Source organism: Montipora foliosa, chromosome 14, assembly GCF_036669935.1.
Source record: "Montipora foliosa isolate CH-2021 chromosome 14, ASM3666993v2, whole genome shotgun sequence".
Lineage (NCBI taxonomy): Eukaryota > Metazoa > Cnidaria > Anthozoa > Scleractinia > Acroporidae > Montipora > Montipora foliosa.
The window spans coordinates 16,288,133-16,308,132 of NC_090882.1; the positions used below are offsets into that span (position 1 = coordinate 16,288,133).

The 20,000-nt window shown below is 37.6% G+C and overlaps 1 protein-coding gene across 2 annotated transcripts in view; it reads left to right on the forward strand.

The window, feature by feature from the left end:
* LOC137985035 (spectrin beta chain, non-erythrocytic 1-like) overlaps positions 1-20,000 on the forward strand; it is a 61,751-nt gene that overhangs the window by 25,868 nt on the left and 15,883 nt on the right. Inside the window, exons 1-26 of one of the 2 annotated variants that reach the window (XM_068832467.1) lie at positions 1,710-1,824; positions 2,952-3,139; positions 3,412-3,528; positions 4,182-4,246; positions 4,888-4,930; positions 5,050-5,175; positions 6,143-6,231; positions 6,399-6,537; positions 6,981-7,143; positions 8,360-8,601; positions 8,971-9,288; positions 9,884-9,999; positions 10,431-10,557; positions 10,949-11,041; positions 11,557-11,675; positions 12,975-13,071; positions 13,553-13,687; positions 14,493-14,543; positions 14,994-15,065; positions 15,391-15,470; positions 16,162-16,255; positions 16,519-16,710; positions 17,242-17,319; positions 17,507-17,679; positions 17,787-17,877; positions 18,237-18,383. In XM_068832467.1, the coding sequence (XP_068688568.1) occupies positions 4,242-4,246; positions 4,888-4,930; positions 5,050-5,175; positions 6,143-6,231; positions 6,399-6,537; positions 6,981-7,143; positions 8,360-8,601; positions 8,971-9,288; positions 9,884-9,999; positions 10,431-10,557; positions 10,949-11,041; positions 11,557-11,675; positions 12,975-13,071; positions 13,553-13,687; positions 14,493-14,543; positions 14,994-15,065; positions 15,391-15,470; positions 16,162-16,255; positions 16,519-16,710; positions 17,242-17,319; positions 17,507-17,679; positions 17,787-17,877; positions 18,237-18,383 (2,790 nt within the window). In that variant the 5' untranslated portion in view covers positions 1,710-1,824; positions 2,952-3,139; positions 3,412-3,528; positions 4,182-4,241. Of the gene's footprint in view, positions 1-1,709; positions 1,825-2,951; positions 3,140-3,411; positions 3,529-4,181; positions 4,247-4,887; positions 4,931-5,049; positions 5,176-6,142; positions 6,232-6,398; positions 6,538-6,980; positions 7,144-8,359; positions 8,602-8,970; positions 9,289-9,883; positions 10,000-10,430; positions 10,558-10,948; positions 11,042-11,556; positions 11,676-12,974; positions 13,072-13,552; positions 13,688-14,492; positions 14,544-14,993; positions 15,066-15,390; positions 15,471-16,161; positions 16,256-16,518; positions 16,711-17,241; positions 17,320-17,506; positions 17,680-17,786; positions 17,878-18,236; positions 18,384-20,000 lie in introns of those variants that run through there. The other variant, XM_068832469.1, reaches the window with a different exon arrangement.

Below are 20,000 nucleotides of genomic sequence, written 5' to 3' on the forward strand. Positions count from 1 at the left end.
AACCACAATCTTGAACATTTCCTCCAGACAGCACATCAACAATGAGTTCACATCACGATGGCCAGTTGCTGTCTTCGGGGCCGGAGCGTCTGGCGCCACAGTTCCCCAAAAATGGCTGGTAATCAAACAAGGGTGAAGCTTTTGGTAACCTGGCTTAGACATGGTGTTTCTACGACTAAATAATTGATGCTCAATCACAATCCTTCTTTCAATCTTTCTTTCTCTCACGGCCATCGACCTGACTTGAGTATGAAAAATCTCACCAAGAGTGAACCTGAAAGGAACTTAAATACTTGCTTTTTGAAAGTAGCCCGATGAAACACAACTTGCAATCCCCCAGCTGCTTGATGCAGAAGGGTAAAATATGCGGATCTTTGCGTTAATGTAGAGCAATTTCCCTTGGATGGACTTAACTTGATCTTAGTGCTGTTCCTCTAATCCAAACCCAAAATACAAAGTAATAAATGAATTCACTTAAGTTCAAGTGGTAGTTGCTGTGGACTACTTGCGACAAGCAAACGTATCTCATACACCTTTGATTATTACAGCCTATAGTAAAATGGCCCTTGCCACAGTATTGCGTTGTCAAATGCTTATTGCACTGACATATACCAACTTTTAGCACTTTTATTTCTTTGTTACAAAGTATTTATCTGGCAATAATACCTAAAAACACAAAGTTTCTTGTTATATTATGTCTGCTGTTTATTTTGATACTGTCCTCTTGCATTTACTTTGCATTTGTTAGCACACACTTGAGCCCCCAGGCACATAAAGTTAGGTGCCGGAGTGGAAAATTTTTCAGAATTGGTGTTTGCTGTTAGAAATGTTCACATGCTTTTGCTATAACAATTTGCGAGTACAAAGTAGTTAACTCGCTGAGTTTTTTAAGCATTTTACTGCGTCGCTCATAATGATACCAAGTATGGTTAGTGAGTCAAAACCTAGACGCAAGACAATGTTAAATAGAACCAGTGCAGTCAATAGACCACTTCGATTTTTTTTTCTTTATTTAAATGTTATATTTGACAATAAAAACTTTCAAATTATAAAAAAAATATATTAAAATTCAGCTCGATTGTGAGGCTAAGTGGACACAACCTAAAGAAATGAATAAACATGTTCATTCAGTTTCCTTTGTTTGTGTTCTCTAGCCTTACTGCCAAGCTGAATTTTTAATATACGGAAAGTGGTCTACTAGGGCCGATATGTGGCCACAATCGCTGGCTTGTAAGCCATTTTAAGCCAGCTACTTTCCTCTCATTATACCACCAATTTAAGATGAAAAATCTTACACTTAAATTATCATTGAGGAACTTTTAAAACAGTCTTCTCCTCGTTTTGAGTTGAATTGATGGCATATTTTTACAGAGATTAAACCATAACTACTCGCACTTGATCATTTGTGTGATTGGTGTGGAACGCCTGAACATTTAACTGAATAGTTCTCAGTCTTGTGGCTAATCTGACGAACACGACGTGGTGTAGAATGTTTTAAGTGAGCCCAAGCTCACTTTCATAGCTGCCTACTTTTAATTATTAGCCTTCTACTTTCAATTTTTATTGACAAGCCTGATAAAACACACTTGGCCAAAAAAAGATAAACATAGAGTGGACTCAAGAAATGATCAGTGGATTAGTATTCTCTCTGTATAGTGTAGTGTAAGAAATTTAGAGGTAACTGAAATCCTGTTTCTTCATTTAATTGCAGATGTCAATGTGGACTTTCCTGATGAGAAATCGGTCATCACTTATGTGGCAGCTTATTATCATTACTTTGCGAAGATGAAGACAGTTGAAGTCAGCGGAAGTAGGATTGGCAAGGTATTTTGAGTGCTGGTTTACAGATGGGATATTTATATCTTTATCTATATCTTGTTTATATAAGTGTTTTTTGCAAATGGTTAATTGAAAGTCAAATTATTACTGAACAATTACCGCAAAAGCTGCAAAAAAAGGAAAAAAAAGGTTTTTGAAAGAAACCAAAAGAAATCCAAAGTAGAGTCTTGAGAAGTCTTCTTCATCATCCATTGTTCATCGAATGTAAACTTGCTATTAACATTGAAACGGGAAATACTTCAAAGTCTTACCCACATAATGAACATTGTTTCTACCAACTTTGAGGTATGATTGATCTTTTTCTGGTATTTGTTGAAAGGAATTTCTTCATTCAACACAGTTTTTCCATAGAGTTTTGCATTACAACAAGAACGTGAACGGAACATTCAAAGCTTAGTAACCAGGCATTAGATTGAACGCAAAAATTTAAAACTGGATACGTCACAAGACTATTTATTCGACAAATTTGCTATCAAAGTGCTAAACGGTGAAGAAACAGTGGGCCATCTATCACGTGAATACTCAAGAATAGCAGACTTACAAAAGCAATGATCAGTACTCCCCTGGAGGTTTGTGTAATCAGTCAGTGTAAAACGCAGACTGCAGACTGAGGGTAAAATGCAGACTGAGGTTATAATTTAACTGTTGAAAAAGCCCAAACCCATTAGAAATGCTAACAGTTAAGCCTAAATATTGTTTTAGGCCCAATTAGGTATAAGGTTAGCATTTCTAAGGGGTTTGGGCTTTTTCAACAGTTACGTCCTAACCTTAGTCTGCATTTTACCCCTGGTTTGCAGTCTGCTTTTTACATTGACCGTTTGTGTAATAATCATTTACATAGTTTTCCATGAAAGTGTCAGTTAACGGAAATTGACATTGAAATTCATGACACCTTTTTCAAATGTTCCCGCAGATAAGCCGCACCCCCCGATTTCTGGCAACGATTTATGTAAAAAAGGTGCGGTTTATCTGCGGGTTTTTACGGTAATTTTAGCTTTATATGACTGTTGTCCTGAAAGCCCTTAAATTTTTTTGTTCCCAACATGCATAATGTACTTCTGCATTCTGATTTAGGACATACTCAAAACAAGTTTGTTCATTTTTTTCCCAAGGTAATTGAGCGAATCAAGGAGAATTCTGAGCTTATTGAGGACTACGAGAAGCTAGCAACAGATCTTCTGGAATGGATTCAAATTACCATTGTGAAACTCTCTGACCGAACTTTTGCCAATACCCTTGTTGGAGTACAGCAACAGATGTTGGAATTTAATCAGTACAGGACTCAAGAAAAACCTCCTAGGTAAAAATAGTTGTTGTTTTACAAAGTTCTGTTTGATGTTGGGTGTTAGGTGTGTTGGGGGGAGTTTTCCCTGAGGAGTTTGTGTGGTTTGTTCATCTTTTTGGCTCAGTTCCAGAATTGAGACTAGAAGTCACAAAGGAAGTTCTGAGACTTCCCAGATCCCCTCTACTGCAGGAGCTTCATAACAAAACCTCAAACTCCTCTTTGCTGTAAGTTGTTGACTTGTGAGTTTAAAAGAGAAATTTCAGTGACTTTGATTTGTTCTTTGTCAGATTTGTTGAAAAAGGCAACCTCGAAGTCCAGCTGTTTATATTAACAAGCAAGCTTCGTGCAAACCATCAGAAGAGTACAGTCCACCAGAAAGCAAGTCATTGAGTGACATAAACAAGGTCTGTATTGGGAAGCATTTGTCTAAATTAGTGTAACCCACAAAGAAAGCCGCCACTCTTTGTATAAAGCCTATTTTGTGGTATTGTAAAGTCTTCTTGTCCCTCCGGTTGTTTTGGTTGTTTATGTATCTCTATAAATGTGGGTTTCAATGATATATTTTTATTGACACACCAAGTGCATTCTTATGACACTAAAAGATCCAAATTTTTTCAATTTGTCCTGCTACAGGACTAATAAAAGAATATTCTGTCTGTTTCCAAGGTCCTAACTCTCTTAGTTTTGAAATTGAAAATGCAGCAAGAATCGTCTCCTTTTCCCGTCCTCTCAAATCATTATTTCCCTAACTGCTTTATTTTTTTTCTATCTCTTATAAGCCCAGTGGTTTCCTTGGGCATCCTTGCCATTAGCTTTTTAAAATAATGCTTTAAGCAGTAAACAATAAACTTGAAGTTGAATTGGGAGGGACCTACTTGTAAAATACAACCTCTAATTTCAAGGTGAATGCTTTTTATTTCATTGTTTCTGTTGAATATCTGTCAATTTTTTTCTGAATTTTGTAGTGGCTGTTACCTTTACCTTTGTTCGCAACACAGAAAGAGACTTTTCCAACCTTTTTAATATTGCTTTAATTGTGACTTTTGCCTGCTTACAGGCCTGGGAAGCACTGGAACGAGCTGAACATGAAAGGGAACTTGCTTTGAGAGAAGAACTTATGAGGTATTTTGACTTGATAATAACAATATATGTTGCTAAAATTACATATTTACGTCAAGGAACTTACAAATTAAATCACGTTACTGTAAATCAAAAGTTTCAAGCAAGGAACTAAGGCCCGGTTCAGACGCCGTACTTCACATGAGCCGAATCGAATGCGAATTTAGACCGACCCAAATTAATTAATCCCGGCTGAATTGATTGAGACGCCGAACTTAATTGCGCCGAAATTAATTCACAGAGGCATACTATGACTGAAGAAAACTGCAAAGTTGTAATAATTTCTGCATTTGATTCGGCTCATGTGAAGTACGGCGTCTGAATCAAAGCCGCTCCACAGCCGTAATTCCCGGCTAAGCCAGGTGAGAAAAATTGCTGAGCCGATACGAATTAAACCCGTCATTCTAAATTGATTCAGACACCGTACTTCACATGAACTTAATTCAATGAATTCGATTCGGCTCGTGAGGTACGGCGTCTGAACCGGGCCTAATTCTGCTTGCATGTCCATCAGTTTGATCATCCAAAACACTTAGCCAAATAAGCTAATTAATCCATTCACATCAGATGTGATGGTTAATTTTGAAATAAGCACTGGAACATTAATCTTGGATGATGTTAATCGTTGTTTGTTTGTTTGTCAGGCAAGAAAGGTTGGAGATGCTTGCTGCAAAGTTTGATAGAAAGGTATGTTTACATAGTTAAATTACATTTCTCATTTAATATGAAATTTGAATAAAAACTATTAGGGTTTTTGTGTTTTTCTTCAGAAAACTTATCTTTAAATTATTGTTTAAAACCTTCAGGCTGCAATGCGAGAGACGTGGCTAAATGAGAACCAGCGTCTAGTGTCAACAGACAACTTTGGAAATGATATTGCCGCAGTGGAGGCAGCAACAAAGAAACATGAAGCCATTGAAACTGATATCATGGTATGAATATTTGTACAAATTTCACCTCTTCTGTAATTTTCTTTTATTTTCTGTTGTCTCCTGCCTTCTTGCATTTTATCCCCTTTCTACTTAGATTGGATACATGTGTTGTTTATATTTCTTTTGCTATGGCATGACCAATGGAACCTACCATTATATTATCATGCAAGCAAATTTTTTGTGATTTATTGGTTAATTTTCTTCTGAGTCCTCAGAAGGAATAGATTCAAGTCAAAATAGGCTGACAGCTTTGCTAGCTTTTTGTTCTTAAGGACGGTGCCTACTAATGTTATTGCGCATACGTTCTGCGCATCTCGAGATACTTGGATTTTCTATCGGTGATGCTTACTAACACAAGGATATTTTTGCGTGGTTTAAACTATCCTGAGAAAGTAGATCTTCGTAAGTACTCTTGGTATCCAAAAAGAAAATTGGGGGTAACCAGGCATTTTTGAGAGATCATTAAGCTTCAATTTGAGAAAGAACGCCATACATTGCTTTGTATTTTAAAGTTTTTACAAATATTATTCATGAATTATCTTTGAAAAATGCGTGGCTACCCCCAATTTTCTTCTTGGATTTCAATAGCACTTGTTAAGATCTACATTTCCTGCATAATCACACACCGGGGCAAAAATATCTTTAATTAGTAGGAACCGTCCTTAATAGAGTTTTGCATTTATATATCTTGTATCCTTTCTACCTTCTCCTCTCTACTATCCTGAACCCTCTCCATGTTTTCAGGTGTGATCATTATGTAAATTCCCTTCAGAATTTCAATGAAATGCCAGTCAGACTGGTACTGAGAATGAAGATATTATCAGCTCAAGAGGTGTGATCTTGGTAGAACACCAAATTCTTGTGATTAACCAACAAATAACTCTATGGTACTAGTTAAGAGAATGAAAATGAGTGACTGATATACAGTGAGAATTTGGCAAAATTAATGTCCATGGCTTTTTCTTAGGCATATGAAGAACGCATTAAGGCCATTGTTCAAGTTGCTGACGAGTTAGAAAAAGAGAATTATCATGATTCTGACAGAATTCAGTCCAGGTTAGTCTCAACCATTACTTAATCTTATAATCCGTACCTGTTGTATTTAGGTCATGAAGTTAACCACTTGACGATCTCCCTTGTTGCTAAGTGTTGGTTACCATTGCTTATTAAATAAAAACTAGTCAACAGCTTAATATGTGGGAAATTGTTTTTGTTCTTTGTAGGAAAGACCTCATTTTACAGTTGTGGGAGCAGCTTTTGGTATTGCTCAAGTCTCGTCGTTCACGACTGGAGAAGAGCATGAAATTGCAGCGCATTTTCCAGGAGATGATCAACATCATTGATTGGATGGATGAAATCAAGGTAACCTTTTCTCACCATTGTTTACAGTAAATGTGCAAGTATTTTACTGACTATTCTATTATTTGTACTAGAACCAATGATGAAATTACAGGTCCACCACAACATTATCAGTAATCACAATGCAAAGCAAACAACTTATCAAGGTCCTGTTCCGTCAACATCGCACTGAAATCCAATAGTGGGCATATGTAATAATCTCCTGACATGCTTAGTTGCTCAGCAGAGTGAAAAAAGAACTAGCTAATTATAATTGCAGTTGCATCTAGGTGATTCTGTCAACTTGCGTTTTGCCATTAAATTAATTACTCTTGACATTTACCTACAGATCAAAGTGAGTAATAAGTAGGTTATGGGAAACTTTTTCACAAATTTTCAATGTGGTTTAAGTTTCAAATTAATGTAGTTTTCCCAGACTGATTTTGTTGTTTTTATTTTTTCGTTAGATGAGCCTCCTGTCTGAAGATTATGGTAAACACTTGCTTGGTGTGGAAGATTTGCTACAGAAGCACAGTTTAGTGGAAGCAGACATTGCTGCACAAGCTGACAGAGTTCAGTCAGTCAATGAACAAGCTGATATTTTCTTGGTCATGGATAATGAAGAAGATGGTAAGAAATGTTATGTTATGGCATGGAGAACTTTCTTGCTAATGTTGAAGAAACAAAAAATAAAAATAAGATTTAAATCAGTCACCCTGAAGCTGTTTCAAAATCAGTCGGTGTGGGTAAAGTTACAAATTTACTTGCCAAGCCAGGGTTCTTGTTAAGAGCTGGTAACCGGTTATTTTTACAGGCTGTTGAAGTAAGTTTTACCGGCTATTTCATTGAAATATTCACCGAAATTATCCAACGAATGTTCGTCTGTTCAATGGTGAAATCACATTGCGTTTATGGGAAAATATTCCTTTCCCCTTCCAACCAATCCTGTGAAGATATCTGGCACATGTTATTTCTTCAAAAATATACCATTTCTTAAAGCAATCCAGCTTGTTTTTGCCAACTCATTTCTCAAAACGATGTCCACCATATTTCCTTTCCATTCCTCCTGCAGCCGGGGGAAACCCCCCATAATCCATTATTAAAGGTTTACAACATGGCATCCACGCGTGGAAAACGACGGAAAGGTCTGTCGGAAGTTGGTTTTCGACCAAAGCGTAAGAAAAGCGGTGGTGAATGAAAATCAGCAGTCGCATGAGATACATTTTCTTTGACAATCTTTAGGAATAAGACTCTCAGACTGGGATGCTGTTGGAATATAGTAACTTGATTTGAAAATTAAAACTAATTAAACTGAGTAATTTAAGTTTGTTATTGGCATTAGCAAATTATTTATCTACAGTAGATTGATTACAACATTTTATCAAAAGAGTACATTACTATAACTGATTTCATAAATAAAAATGACGACTTAGACTATAACAATACTTTATTGGCTCGTGAAAAAGAGTGCCACGAGACATGTCAAAAGACAATTTGAATCACTGAAAGTTCCCAGGAGCTCCAGGGGGCTTTGCCCCTGCACCCCCACCAGGGGCCAACATGGCCCCCACACCCTCAGAGAGAGGGACAGGTAACAAAGTTACCTACTATTTATTGTTTTTTACCTCCTGTTCAAAAACTTAGCAAGAACCCTGCCAAGCTCCTATCCTTGTTTGACTGTTGTTCCCACTTTTCTGCAGATGTAGGTGAAGTAGAGATAGTGGGGTGACTGACTGTCCCATCTCACACTGTGGCGATTTTGAGAGTCCACAAAATGAAAGTCGAATGTCTTGAACTAAATTGACGTGGCACAACTAACACGCTGACCGTCCTGATCTTCATCTAGGTTACAAACCAGATGAAAACCAAATCAGAGACCACCAAGCAGAACTGGAAGGGGCGTATAATGAGCTGCTTCAGCTTGCAGCAGCTAGACGTGCCAGGCTGGATGAGTCACACAAGTTGCAGACCTTCTATCGTGATGCTGAAGAAGAGGAGATGTGGGTTTCGGAAAAGACTCATTCTTTACAATCAACAGACTATGGACATGATTTGAATAGTGCCATGGTTTTGTTGAACAAACATGAGGTTTGTGTGAACTCTTAACTAATTTTGTTAATTCGATCTAAAAGGGAAATTGTCCACCTTTCATTGTCAACTTGCAAATGCAGTTGTGCTTTCTCACACTTTGGGGTGCTATGCTAAGCTTAACCATGCAACCTGAGCTGTACTTATACAACCATAACCTGTTCCTTACATTTCATTTTTACACAGACAAAATGTTAAATTCCATGCTTAAGCATGGTTGTTAGCCCATCAAACTTGAACAATGCCTGCACACTAGACATACAGTTGACCACACTCCCCCCCACCCCCCCCCCCCCCAATTTAACCAAAACAATTTCTGATTCATGTCTTAGTTAGCGGGGATAAAACCTCTTTTGATTTATTTCTTAGGCTGTGGAGCGTGAGATGGCCAAACGTGGTACTCACACCCAGACAGTTGTGAAAAGTGGCCAAGATCTGCTGGATTCTGGACATTACTCATCAGACACCATTCAGTCACGTATGGCAAGCATTCAGTCCAAGTGGGTCAATTTGCACGACGTTGCTAGTTATCGCAAGAGGAAGATCCAAGAGAATCACTTGTTGCAACAATTCATTGCTGACTACAATGATATCATGTCGTGGTTAGACATGATGGAGAGAATTGTTGCCAATGATGACCTTGGCTATGATGAGGCCAGCACAGATACATTGTTGAAAAAGCACAAGGTAGACCAACAATAATTTCAAGCCATTTGTCCCTGAAGCGGCCACTATTGACAAGTAAAACCATCAGGTGTCAGACAGAGTAAAATCTTGTTTCACTGTAAGGGCTAAAAGGGCTCAAGAGGACCCACACTTAAGGTTTCTATACTTATGTCTGAGATAGTTCACTCATCTCATATCACTGGTATTCAACAGTTAAGAACCCACATGCCAATAACTTTGATTTAGGTTCACATTGCAATCAGGATGTAAATCCGGCATGGTTTGATGCTACTCTTATTTGAAGAATAAGAACTGTAATTTACAAAGTTAAAAATCCAACTTTCTTGCTCGTATCTTCATCAAGCTGGGTTGATTTAATGTTGAAAAAAAAAGCGTTCTTTTTTACTCGGGAATAATCCTCTTTGTTGTCCTCTTAATGCACACTGTAGTGTGGAGTTCTAGCCTATTGATCTTTCTCTACTGGGGACACCTGTGAATCTGCCATCGGTGCAGTTGTCTCGCAAGAAGCTGTTGCTTTAGGTGTATATCACACGGAGTAAAGTGCTATTACTAATTATTATTGTTAGTTGTGACTCAAGATGTGTCGTTTTTTCAGATTGTGGAAGAAGACATTGAAAACTATGTATCAGTTATCAAAGGTCTACACAGCCAAGTGGATGAACTGGGTGAAGAGGACCAGACCTCACCGGAGGTGGTGGACAGATGTCGAAAGTAAGTTAAACCCAAACATTCTGGTTGAAGTTCACTTTCGCATGTTATAAAATAATTAGGATAGTACACACACACACTCCCATTGGTCAATAGCTGTGTTTAGTTGAGAGTTTGTAACACGACTGTGACATCACACTACTTTTGATTGGTTTTGTGTTGTCAGTTGGCGTTTTGATTGGCTGGTAGGAAAATAATATGAATGTGAGTCAAGAAAATCTGTTTCAATCAAGAAGTAAAAAACAAGTATTTTCCTTCATCTGTTGAATTAGTTTTTGGGAAAAATTTGATAAAAGTAATGAAGGTCTTTTTTCCGTGTTTACATAGCCTGGAAGAATTCGAGACAGTCTAACTGTCTCAAATTCTATGTAAACACGGAAAAAGTCCTCTATTGCTTAAATGTTCATAAAAATAATTATTATTGTTTTTCGCAGTGTGGATAACCGTTACGACAACTTGATGCAACAAGCAGCCCAGCGTCGTCACAAACTTCAGGATTCTCTGTCACTCCATCGGCTCAACAGGGATACATACATTGTGGACAGCTGGATTAATGAGAAGGTTGGTACAGCAACTTCTGTCTCTGTCTGTCGATACTTAGCACTTAACAAATTACACTCTAATCAGTTAAGTTGATGATGTAGTTTGAGTCTCTGCTGGGTTTTTCATGAAGGGTTTGTGAGAACATTAGTATGTGAAAAGTACATGTGGACAGAGGCAAAAAGTAATTGGTGATTTTGCCAGCAGCCAGCTTTTTTGGCAATAATCTCCTGCCCCGAGAATTAGTGCATAGCATAATTTTTGGAGACTTGCACATTGAAACAGTTAACATTAAAAGAAACTCAAAGTCGACAAGGTTTTGTTACGGTAAAATGAGACCAAACAGGGACAAGTTTGTAATTTGAACTACCTGTCATCTACTAAATGTCTGTTGTGATATTTTATTGTTTAGGAGGATAGACTTGAGGCAGCCTTGACAGTTGAAAAGAGCATGGATTTGGAAGAATGCCAGATCATTGAGCAGAGATTTGAGGGTTTCCAACAGGTTTGTGAGCTATTAATGACCATTATTTGCCATTATAAGCTGTTTCTACATTGACTAGGGTATCTTTGCTATGATACTATCAACTGGTCATGAGACTTCAGGCAATTGTGATTGCATACATGTATACTGTCCACTTTTTCTCATTATGGGTATTAAAGATAGGGTAAGGTCTGCTTATAAGCCAAGTGGCCCATCAGCCCAGAGCTTGTCCCAGTTTCTGTAGCATGAAGTGACTAGGAGTATTTCTACTACCCCCTGGATGGGCGGTTAGTCCATCGCAGGGTTACCCCAGCATTAAATTTGCCAGTACCCATTTGTACACCTGGGTGGAGAGAGGTACCATGAGAGTGAAGTGTCTTGCTCAAGAACACAACACAATGTCCCTGAGCAGGGCCCGAACTTGGACCAGTCGCCTTCCGGACCGGAGTCAAGCACACTAACCATGAGGCCACCATACCTCCCACAAACTCAGTGCTCACTTGTAACTAACATGGATTCTTCAACATTTTTTCCAGGAATTGAATGCTAACGAGAAACGTGTTGGAGTTGTGAATGATCTTGGTGGACAACTTGTGGACAAAGGCCACATTAACTCTGATGAAATTAAAGACACTATTGATGGGCTCAACATAAAGTGAGTTTTTTGAGTATTTGTGACCCTGTTTTGGAAAACCGGGCTTAAGAAAATTGCATTGAACTGTTTTTCACAGCAACGCATTTGGAAACGTTGAAATGCATTCAAGAACATTCTCAATGCATTTTTAAAGATCGTAATGTTCCCCAACGGAAACAGAAAACGTTCAGCACCATTGAAAAATCATTTCAAAACATTCAGAAAACGTTTATAAATGTTGATAATACATTTCTCCAAAGCATCATTATTTTTCGCTACATTAGGAAACATCCACAAAACATTTTAACAGTGGCAATTATAGAATTCAGCGGTGTCCTTCTGCAACTTTGTACAGCCGCTTCACAAAAATTAAATTTGCAGAGAAAATTGTCTCAGGATTAGATCCAAGAAATCGAAACCTGTTCGGATTTTCAGGTAGTAATTTGTTCCATTTTGCACGGCAAAAGAGGGCGAAGAATTTGATTTGAAGATACTAGGTCGAAAGTGTTACAGTATGCTTTTCCATGACAGCCTTGTGCTTGTATCATACCTTTGTTTGAAAGTTCCCCAAAAATGAAGTGATAAAAGATATGTGATACAAGTCTCCAATTGACATATGAATTTCCAGCTTAGACACTATAATACTTTCCTTATTCCTGAGTTAAGTGGATGGCCGGCTTGTATGCTGTGCAGTTTGACGGCCCGTTTGCTATTCTCTGTTCAGTCCCCAAATTATGGCCGACAAACAAACACCAGCAATTGCTATAAACTATTATTTGCCATTATGAATAACCTTTAATAATTTTCTAAAATTCGAACAAACCGATAGATGAATAGTCAATGGAGTGCTTCCTACATGACAGGAATATATCTCTCGCTAAATGAGGTCGGAAAAAAAAACTCTGACCTTGAAATTTACACACTGATTAAAATGCAAATTGTTGTCCTCAAGTACCAAGTGATAAAATGGGTCACTTGTTTAATACCAAGATACCAAGAGATACAAAGTATTAACAAGGATCTTGACAAACTGCGAGCCAGCGTGCCTCGCCAGCTAAACATCCATCTTCTCCTCAAATTTTTGGAAAGATGGTCAAAATACTATGCCTAACTAATGCCTTGTTTGGCCAAGTTCATGCATGGAATGCAACAGCATTTTTGTAGAATATAAATTTGAGTCACCAATATAAGACAAGTCTTTGCCAACAAGGACTGAGTTTGTTTAATGGAACCTTTTTTTGGATTTTTAATGAAAACAAAATAAGCATCACCTCATTTTATTATTACTTGATGTGCTAATGTTGATCACTCTCTCTTCAGATGGGCCAATCTTCGAAATGCTGCAGATGTCAAGAAAGCCAAATTGGATAAAGCACTTAGGCTGCAGCATTTTCATGCTGATATCCATGAGACGAAGGTAAACAACATGGCTTGCATTGCTTTTTTTCTGTTATATTTACAAATGGAACTTTTTGCTTTTTCTGGAGTTCTTCAAGGAGATAGTTTCCTTTTTGGGGCTTCCTTGTGACTGCTATAGTGCTTTCATTGACACTGCAGTGATCTCTCGGTTTTGAGTTAATATTGTTTTCGTATTTCACTCAGATATCAACAAATACAGAGCAAGTAAATTTATTTTAGGTGTTCCGTAGTTCTGATCAGTGAGTACCTAGAGCAGATGAAAAGCAACAGCTACTTCTCTCAGAGAAGTTGGCCACTTTTTTCCCTAAATTGAAGTAATTAAAGACAGATCAAACAAACCACCAACTTGGTGCCAACTCCAATGGCCTTTTGACCAATCAGAACACATCTTGGTAATCACCTGACCAATTTTACTAAAGCTAGATTCTGATCATATTTATCATAGAAGATTTATCAACTTTCTGTTGAACATTTTACAGCTGTGGATAACGGAGAAATCAAGCCTTCTGCTTAGCGTTGAAGAGGTCACAAACATGAAGGACCTTGCTACAGTAATGATCCTACAGCGACGACTGAACAGCATCCAGAGAGACCTGGGTCCTTTAGAAGATAAGGTGTGCTACTTCGTCACTTTTTTAGTGTTCCAATAAGTGCTACTACAACCAAAAAAACAATTCTTTTTTTTTTCCTTTGGATTTCAAAACTGTTAACTGAACACTAAGTGACCAAGTTTTAAGTTCTGATTTTAAACAGACACCTGTTTATTTAAGTCCACCATTACTAACTTTAAAATCTTGATAGAGCTGGGTCGAGGAGAAAATGACATGAAAGGCTCACCAGTTTAAGAATGCAATGCGTGTGTATGCGGCTGAATTAATATGCAGCACAGGAGTTTCAGGCTTTCAGACTTTTAAACCCGTGTTTTGCATATATAATAAATTGCATTTACACGCTGAAATTTTAAGGTAGTGAGTAAATGATGTAATTTTCCCAAGATCCAACCCTCTGAGGTCCAATCGGTCAGTTTTGAACATGAGTAATGGTGGACCGTGAAATCCAAAACTTACACTCAAAATAAACAGCCTTTGGATAAAACTAAAAGCTCAAAATTTTGCCAGTTAGATGTTAAGTGAACATGCTTTCGAAATCTGAAGAAACATTTTAACGTATGTCAATCTTTTCATTTTACTGGGACTGTTGATTCTCATCTATGACTTCAGTTTATATTGCAACTTTGAGTGTAGTTTGAATGACCATTGTTTTTTCGTTAACTTATGTTTGAATCTTATTGACCCATTTACACCTCGAACGCCGTAGGATTCCCCCATTGAAAAGTAAAATCATCTAGCGTTAAACAGAGTAAAATCTATTTAGTGTCACGCTCATGGGACAATGGGTTAAATGTCATTGTACTTCCAGGTTACAAAGTTGGAAAGTGATGCCAATCAACTTTGCTCTGAGTATCAAGGGGTAAGAGTGATGCAAATTAAATCTACTAGAGCGGTTTTCAATTGAGTGTCGAAAATTAATTAGCGAATGGCATTGGTTTTGCGTTACTTCACCCAGTGATTGGTTCAAAGTTCTCGTGCCATTTTGTCAACCAATCAGAAGTGAAACCAAAACCAATTGTGGCTCGTGCGTGCACATTTTCCTGTGCTTTGTGTAGGCTACGTGTAATTATTTTGAGTTTTGATTGGTTTACCAGATTGTCTCTGTCTTTTTTGATCGACCAAAGTAGATACTTTGGTTTTGGTTTTGCGACACTCGATTGAAACTCACTCAAAGAAATAACTAAATTAATTCTTCCTGTTTTTTCTTTTCACTTTAGACTTGGAACCAAGCTCTCATTATCTTAATTTTGAAGCATTTTGCATTTCGACTTCATATCCCTGGATTTTCTTTTCTTTATTTCCCCAATAGGAACCTGAAGAGCCTATTATCCGGGATAAGATGGATGTTGTCAGCCACACATGGGTTGTCCTTAAAGACAATGTGAGTAGAACTTCCTTTCCACTTATTATAAAAACACATTGCTGTCAGAGAGTTGTGAAGGGTGTATAGATGAATTTTCCACCATGAAAGGCTATCATTTTGAACATAAATTCTTCATCAGGACAAGTCAGGGCGGTTTTTGATATCCTGTATCTTACCAACTCAATTTCTTGTTTACTCAGCTCAGTTGGCTAAAACCTCCCCTTTGGAATCCTGGTTTGTGGCCAATTTAGATTATTGGCCTGTATACATGTATTAAAGGTTTTTCCCAATCTTCGCAACATCAGACTTTCTTTTTAATTCCTGTGTTTGTTTGCTTTCTCAGGTGCAACAACGGGATGAAGCCTTGGCAGAATCAGGAGAATTGCAGCGTTTCGTTATTGATCTTGATAACTTCCAATTGTGGTAAGTTAGTGAATTGTCACCTTTCTTGATAAAGAGAAGATCCTCTGGGTTAATCTTATCTTTCCCCTGATTCGTAGTAGAATTGTCAACTCCCTAAGCCTACTCTACACAATCGTATTTTAAGACCACCACTCAACAACCAACTAATAGACCTCTTTCACCATCGCAGCCAAAAAGATTATTCTCTTGTTTTAATGCTTATAAGCCTTTATAGTTGCTATGATGAGCAAATTTCCAAAGAATAATTTATTTTGTTTCAAAATGAGGGCAGTGGTCTAATTAATATAAATACAAAAGAATGTAATTTAAGTGGTCTATATTCATAGTGTTGCAAACTTTCAAACTGTTAAGTGTGCTGTGGCCAAAGTGTTGTGATTATTGTTTTTGGTTAACTGCTGATCTGTTCCTGTAATTAAACTAAAGCTTTAAAGCTCTGCATAACGCTGAGACTTGGCAAGATTATCTTAAAATAATAAAACAGGAATGCCCCAAGGAACTGCGCTCAAGCAATTCAATAATTATTATTATTATTATTGCTGCAAAAGGTTAAGTTTATCTACATGTACCTACCCACCTGTCTATGGAAGCTCAGGGCAGCCATTAAAGCAATCAGCCACATAAATTGAGTGGTAAATGTAAGAAAAATTCTTCCATAAGTTCATGATGAGCTGACTAAAACTTGGCTTTTCAGGTTGAACAACACACAGAATGAAGTTGCTTCAGAGGAAATGCCAGTCTCACTGGGTGATGCTGAGAAAATGTTGAAAGAACACGAGGACCTCAAGGTAATTTGCCCTGTGCATGCATTGCTAGATTGAATTGTCAGTTACAGGATTTTGTCCAAACATAATTCAAAATAAGATAATAGTTTGACATGACGACTGAACGACCTGCAAAGCCCAACAAGTTTCTCCTGTATACAGTTGCCATTGTATTCATGTAAAAGAGAGCTTTAGATGCCAGTTGTTCCCAGCAGTTGTCTTAAACAACTTGCAGTGTGGCACCTCACTGCTAGGTGGTGCAATTAACTTTTTCCATTTTATTTTAGGATGAGATTGACAGTCGTGAGCCTGACTTCAAACAGCTGATGTTAAGTGGTCCTAAGTGGGTTCAAGATGAATCAGATCTTCAACAACAGTCCCTCAAAGAACAGCTTGATAATTTGGAAACAGGCTGGAATGATGTACACATCTTGTGGGAAAACAGAAAGAGGATGCTAGTCCAGGCTGTTAACCATCAGGTATAGAAGTATAAAATAAGAGACTAGTGGCCCACCGCAGTCAAGGGCAACCAAAAGGGTCATTTTTGAATGATTTCTACCGATTGAATGAATTGTAATTGTGAGAAAAAGCAGTGAATTGCTAGGCAATTTAACCCACTGAGTCCTGGGGTTCCCCAAAGTCTGGCCAGTTTAGGCTGGGTTAGGTGTCAAAGGGTTTATCTCAAATGAGAAGAGATCCTGGGTAATCAGCTATCTATATGTTTGGTTTAGACATTGAACTAAGAGATCATGGGCCAAGTGTCACCCATTGCACAGGTGGTACCTACTTCAACTCTGCAGCTAACTCACAATTTTCCAATTGGTGCTTCTCCTGCCGGTTTGAATAGGTTCAGCTGATTGGAATTTACACAAATTTTGTTTATTGTTTGTGAAAGGGACAAAGTGAAATGGCAATGATTTATTCATTGTTATTTATTTTTTATTATAGTTATTGAACTATAGCTCTAACTTTAGCAACAATTGAAATTTAATCCTTATTTTGTCATTTAGTTATTCATCCGGGACTCCAAACAGTGTGAAGCCATTCTTGGCCAGCAAGAGCTGTTCTTGTCAAAGGAGGAGAATGGAGTAAGTTCTTTATTACTTAAGTTGCTGTTTCTTATGGAATTCTTTGTGATGTGATTGTCAACCTTCTGTTTTGAGTTTGTCAATCCAAAATTCATTCACTAGGTATGGTCATGTGATTGTTGTAGTTATGGTAGTACAACCATTGTCACCAGTAGCTTGCATTAATGAAGAGTTTTGTTCAAAACAGGCAACTGTTGAAGCTGTCAAGGAGCTCATCAAGAAACATGAAGAATTTGAGAAGCGAATGATTGCTAATGATGACAAGATCAACCAGATGACCCAGTTTGCTGATCGCCTAAATGATGAAAACCATTATGCAGCTGACAAGATCACTGAGAAAGCTCGTAGCATTGATCAAAGGTAAACAAGGAAATCGTCAGAATTACGTTGCCAACAGGAAATAACAAATTATCTGTTAAAATTTAATACAGTGAACAAACCTCAATACTTTTTTGAATACCTTGTAGGAGAGGTGATAACCACAAAAAGATGGCAGCTGCTCTCCAAAGACTCAGAGATTCACTGGAATTGCAGCAGTTTATCCAAGATGCAGAGGATGTAGGTTGCATGTACTTTTGATGTACATCTGTTAATAATTGTGGGTGTGTTGTGTTCTCAAGAAGTCAGTTTAGAAAGTAATCAAGAAAGAAGAGAAGCCATTTTTGTTTGACTATTGGAAATCACAATGAATATTTGTTACAGTCTTTTAAGTGCAAAGATTTTTGTTTACGTTTGACACATCTGCAATCTCGGACAAAACCTGTTGAGACAAAATCTTGAACATTTTTGGTACTTCGACAAGTTATTCAAATGTACGGCTTAAAACCTGCCCTGTGACCTGTGGGTCACTCCTGCAAGCAAAAATTCTAACAAAAACCGTAGTAATAAATTCTTTAAATTTCTCTTTCCGCTTCCAGATGTATGACTGGTTGAATGATCGTCTGTTGATTGCTTCGGAAGAAACGTACAGAGACCTGAGCAACATTCAAGGTAAAGTCAAGAAACACAGGACATTTGAGGCTGAAATCCAAGCGAACAAGGAGAGACTGGATGACATCTGCGAGGTTTGTCTGTCATTTGGTTTTGGTTCACTTATCGTTACAAAACATCTTTGTCAGGATTAGAGTTTTACAGCAACGTTCTCATGTTAAGGAGGCAGTGCGGCTTTGTGGTTAGGATGCTTGTCTTGAGATCCGGAGTTCCCGGGTTCAAGGCTCATTCTGACCACTGGTTGAATTTGCTCCTGGTAATCCCTGGTTCAACTTCTCGACCGCACTTGTAATTGCCAACTGGTTTGCCTGGTTTGCCAGTCGGGATTCTTAACAGTTGTCATTGCACCCTCTAGGGAGTGCTTAGTTAAGTATGTGTTGTATTGTAACAAACTCTGATAGCATACAATTATTATACATTGAAGTCACCATCTCTTTTCTGAATGATTGGCGTAAAGCGTACAGTGAATTTTCGAAGTCCGCGCCTGTGACACCATCTAGCTGCAGATTATACAATAAGCATGTCAAAGACACTCAATGTCATGGGTAATCATGTCATGTATGACTGCGGTGCAGGATTTCTAAGGGTAATCATGTCAAGTTTGTGCACTTTGTGTTGCATGCCGTCAGTGAAGAGCAAAAACATAAATTCCACGTTTATTTTCTTCAGTTGGACTTATTGTAATTTACTTTCGCAACCAGCTTTTACTCAATGCTTAGAATTTTTTGTCAATCGAATTATGTGCCGCTGATTTGTATATTTTTACATGTTTAGAAATAAATTATCAGTTCCACTCACTGTGGTGACCTTTTTTTTTTTTTCATTCAATGTATAATAAAACAATAATTATGAGATTCGGTTTTTGTGATATCCAGAATAATCAAGGTCTCAGTAAGGGTGATAACCCCTTCCTCGACCTTTATTATTCTAGTTATCACAAAAACCTCAGCCATTAACTGTTTATAATCCCCTGGGAAAGTGGAATCGTCTATTGTTGAGGTTTATCTGCCATTAAATGAAGAACACTTCTGTTAATCACATTGGTATTTAAAAAGTACTTGTAGCAAGTGCTGTTACAAGATCTATGAACTATGCTCTGCCACTAAACTACAAGAGAGTAGTAAATGAAAGAAGAAAAGGAGAATGTGGTGTTTCATAAATGGAAGATTCACAGGACTAAGCTCTCCTGGCATGATCACATTGTAAACAAAGTAAATAAAGCTAATAGAGTGCTACGACTAATTAGAAGAACTTGTGCAACCCACGCTAATACTGATGTAATCAAAAAGCTTTATATTCATCTTGTTAGACCTCATCTTGACTATGCTTCACAAGTCTGGTCTCTCCATCAGGCCTATTTAAGCAATATGATTGAAGGTGTACAGCGTCGTGCTACCAAACTTATGGTTGGAAGCAAGTTATCATATTCTGATCGTTTATTGAAAACTGGCCTCATGTCACTTTCTTCAAGAAGAATTTACTTGGATCTGCTTTTCCTATTTAAATGTCTACACGGTCAATATGACCTTGATGTGTCTGGTTATCTACAATTTTATGAACTCGAATCTTATAATTTAAGAAATACTGAACTAATGTTTAAAAGTATTTATGCTAGAACTGACACATTCAAGTACTCTTTTTTTCCTAGAGCTGTACGTTCATGGAATAAGTTACCTTTATCTGTTAAAAAA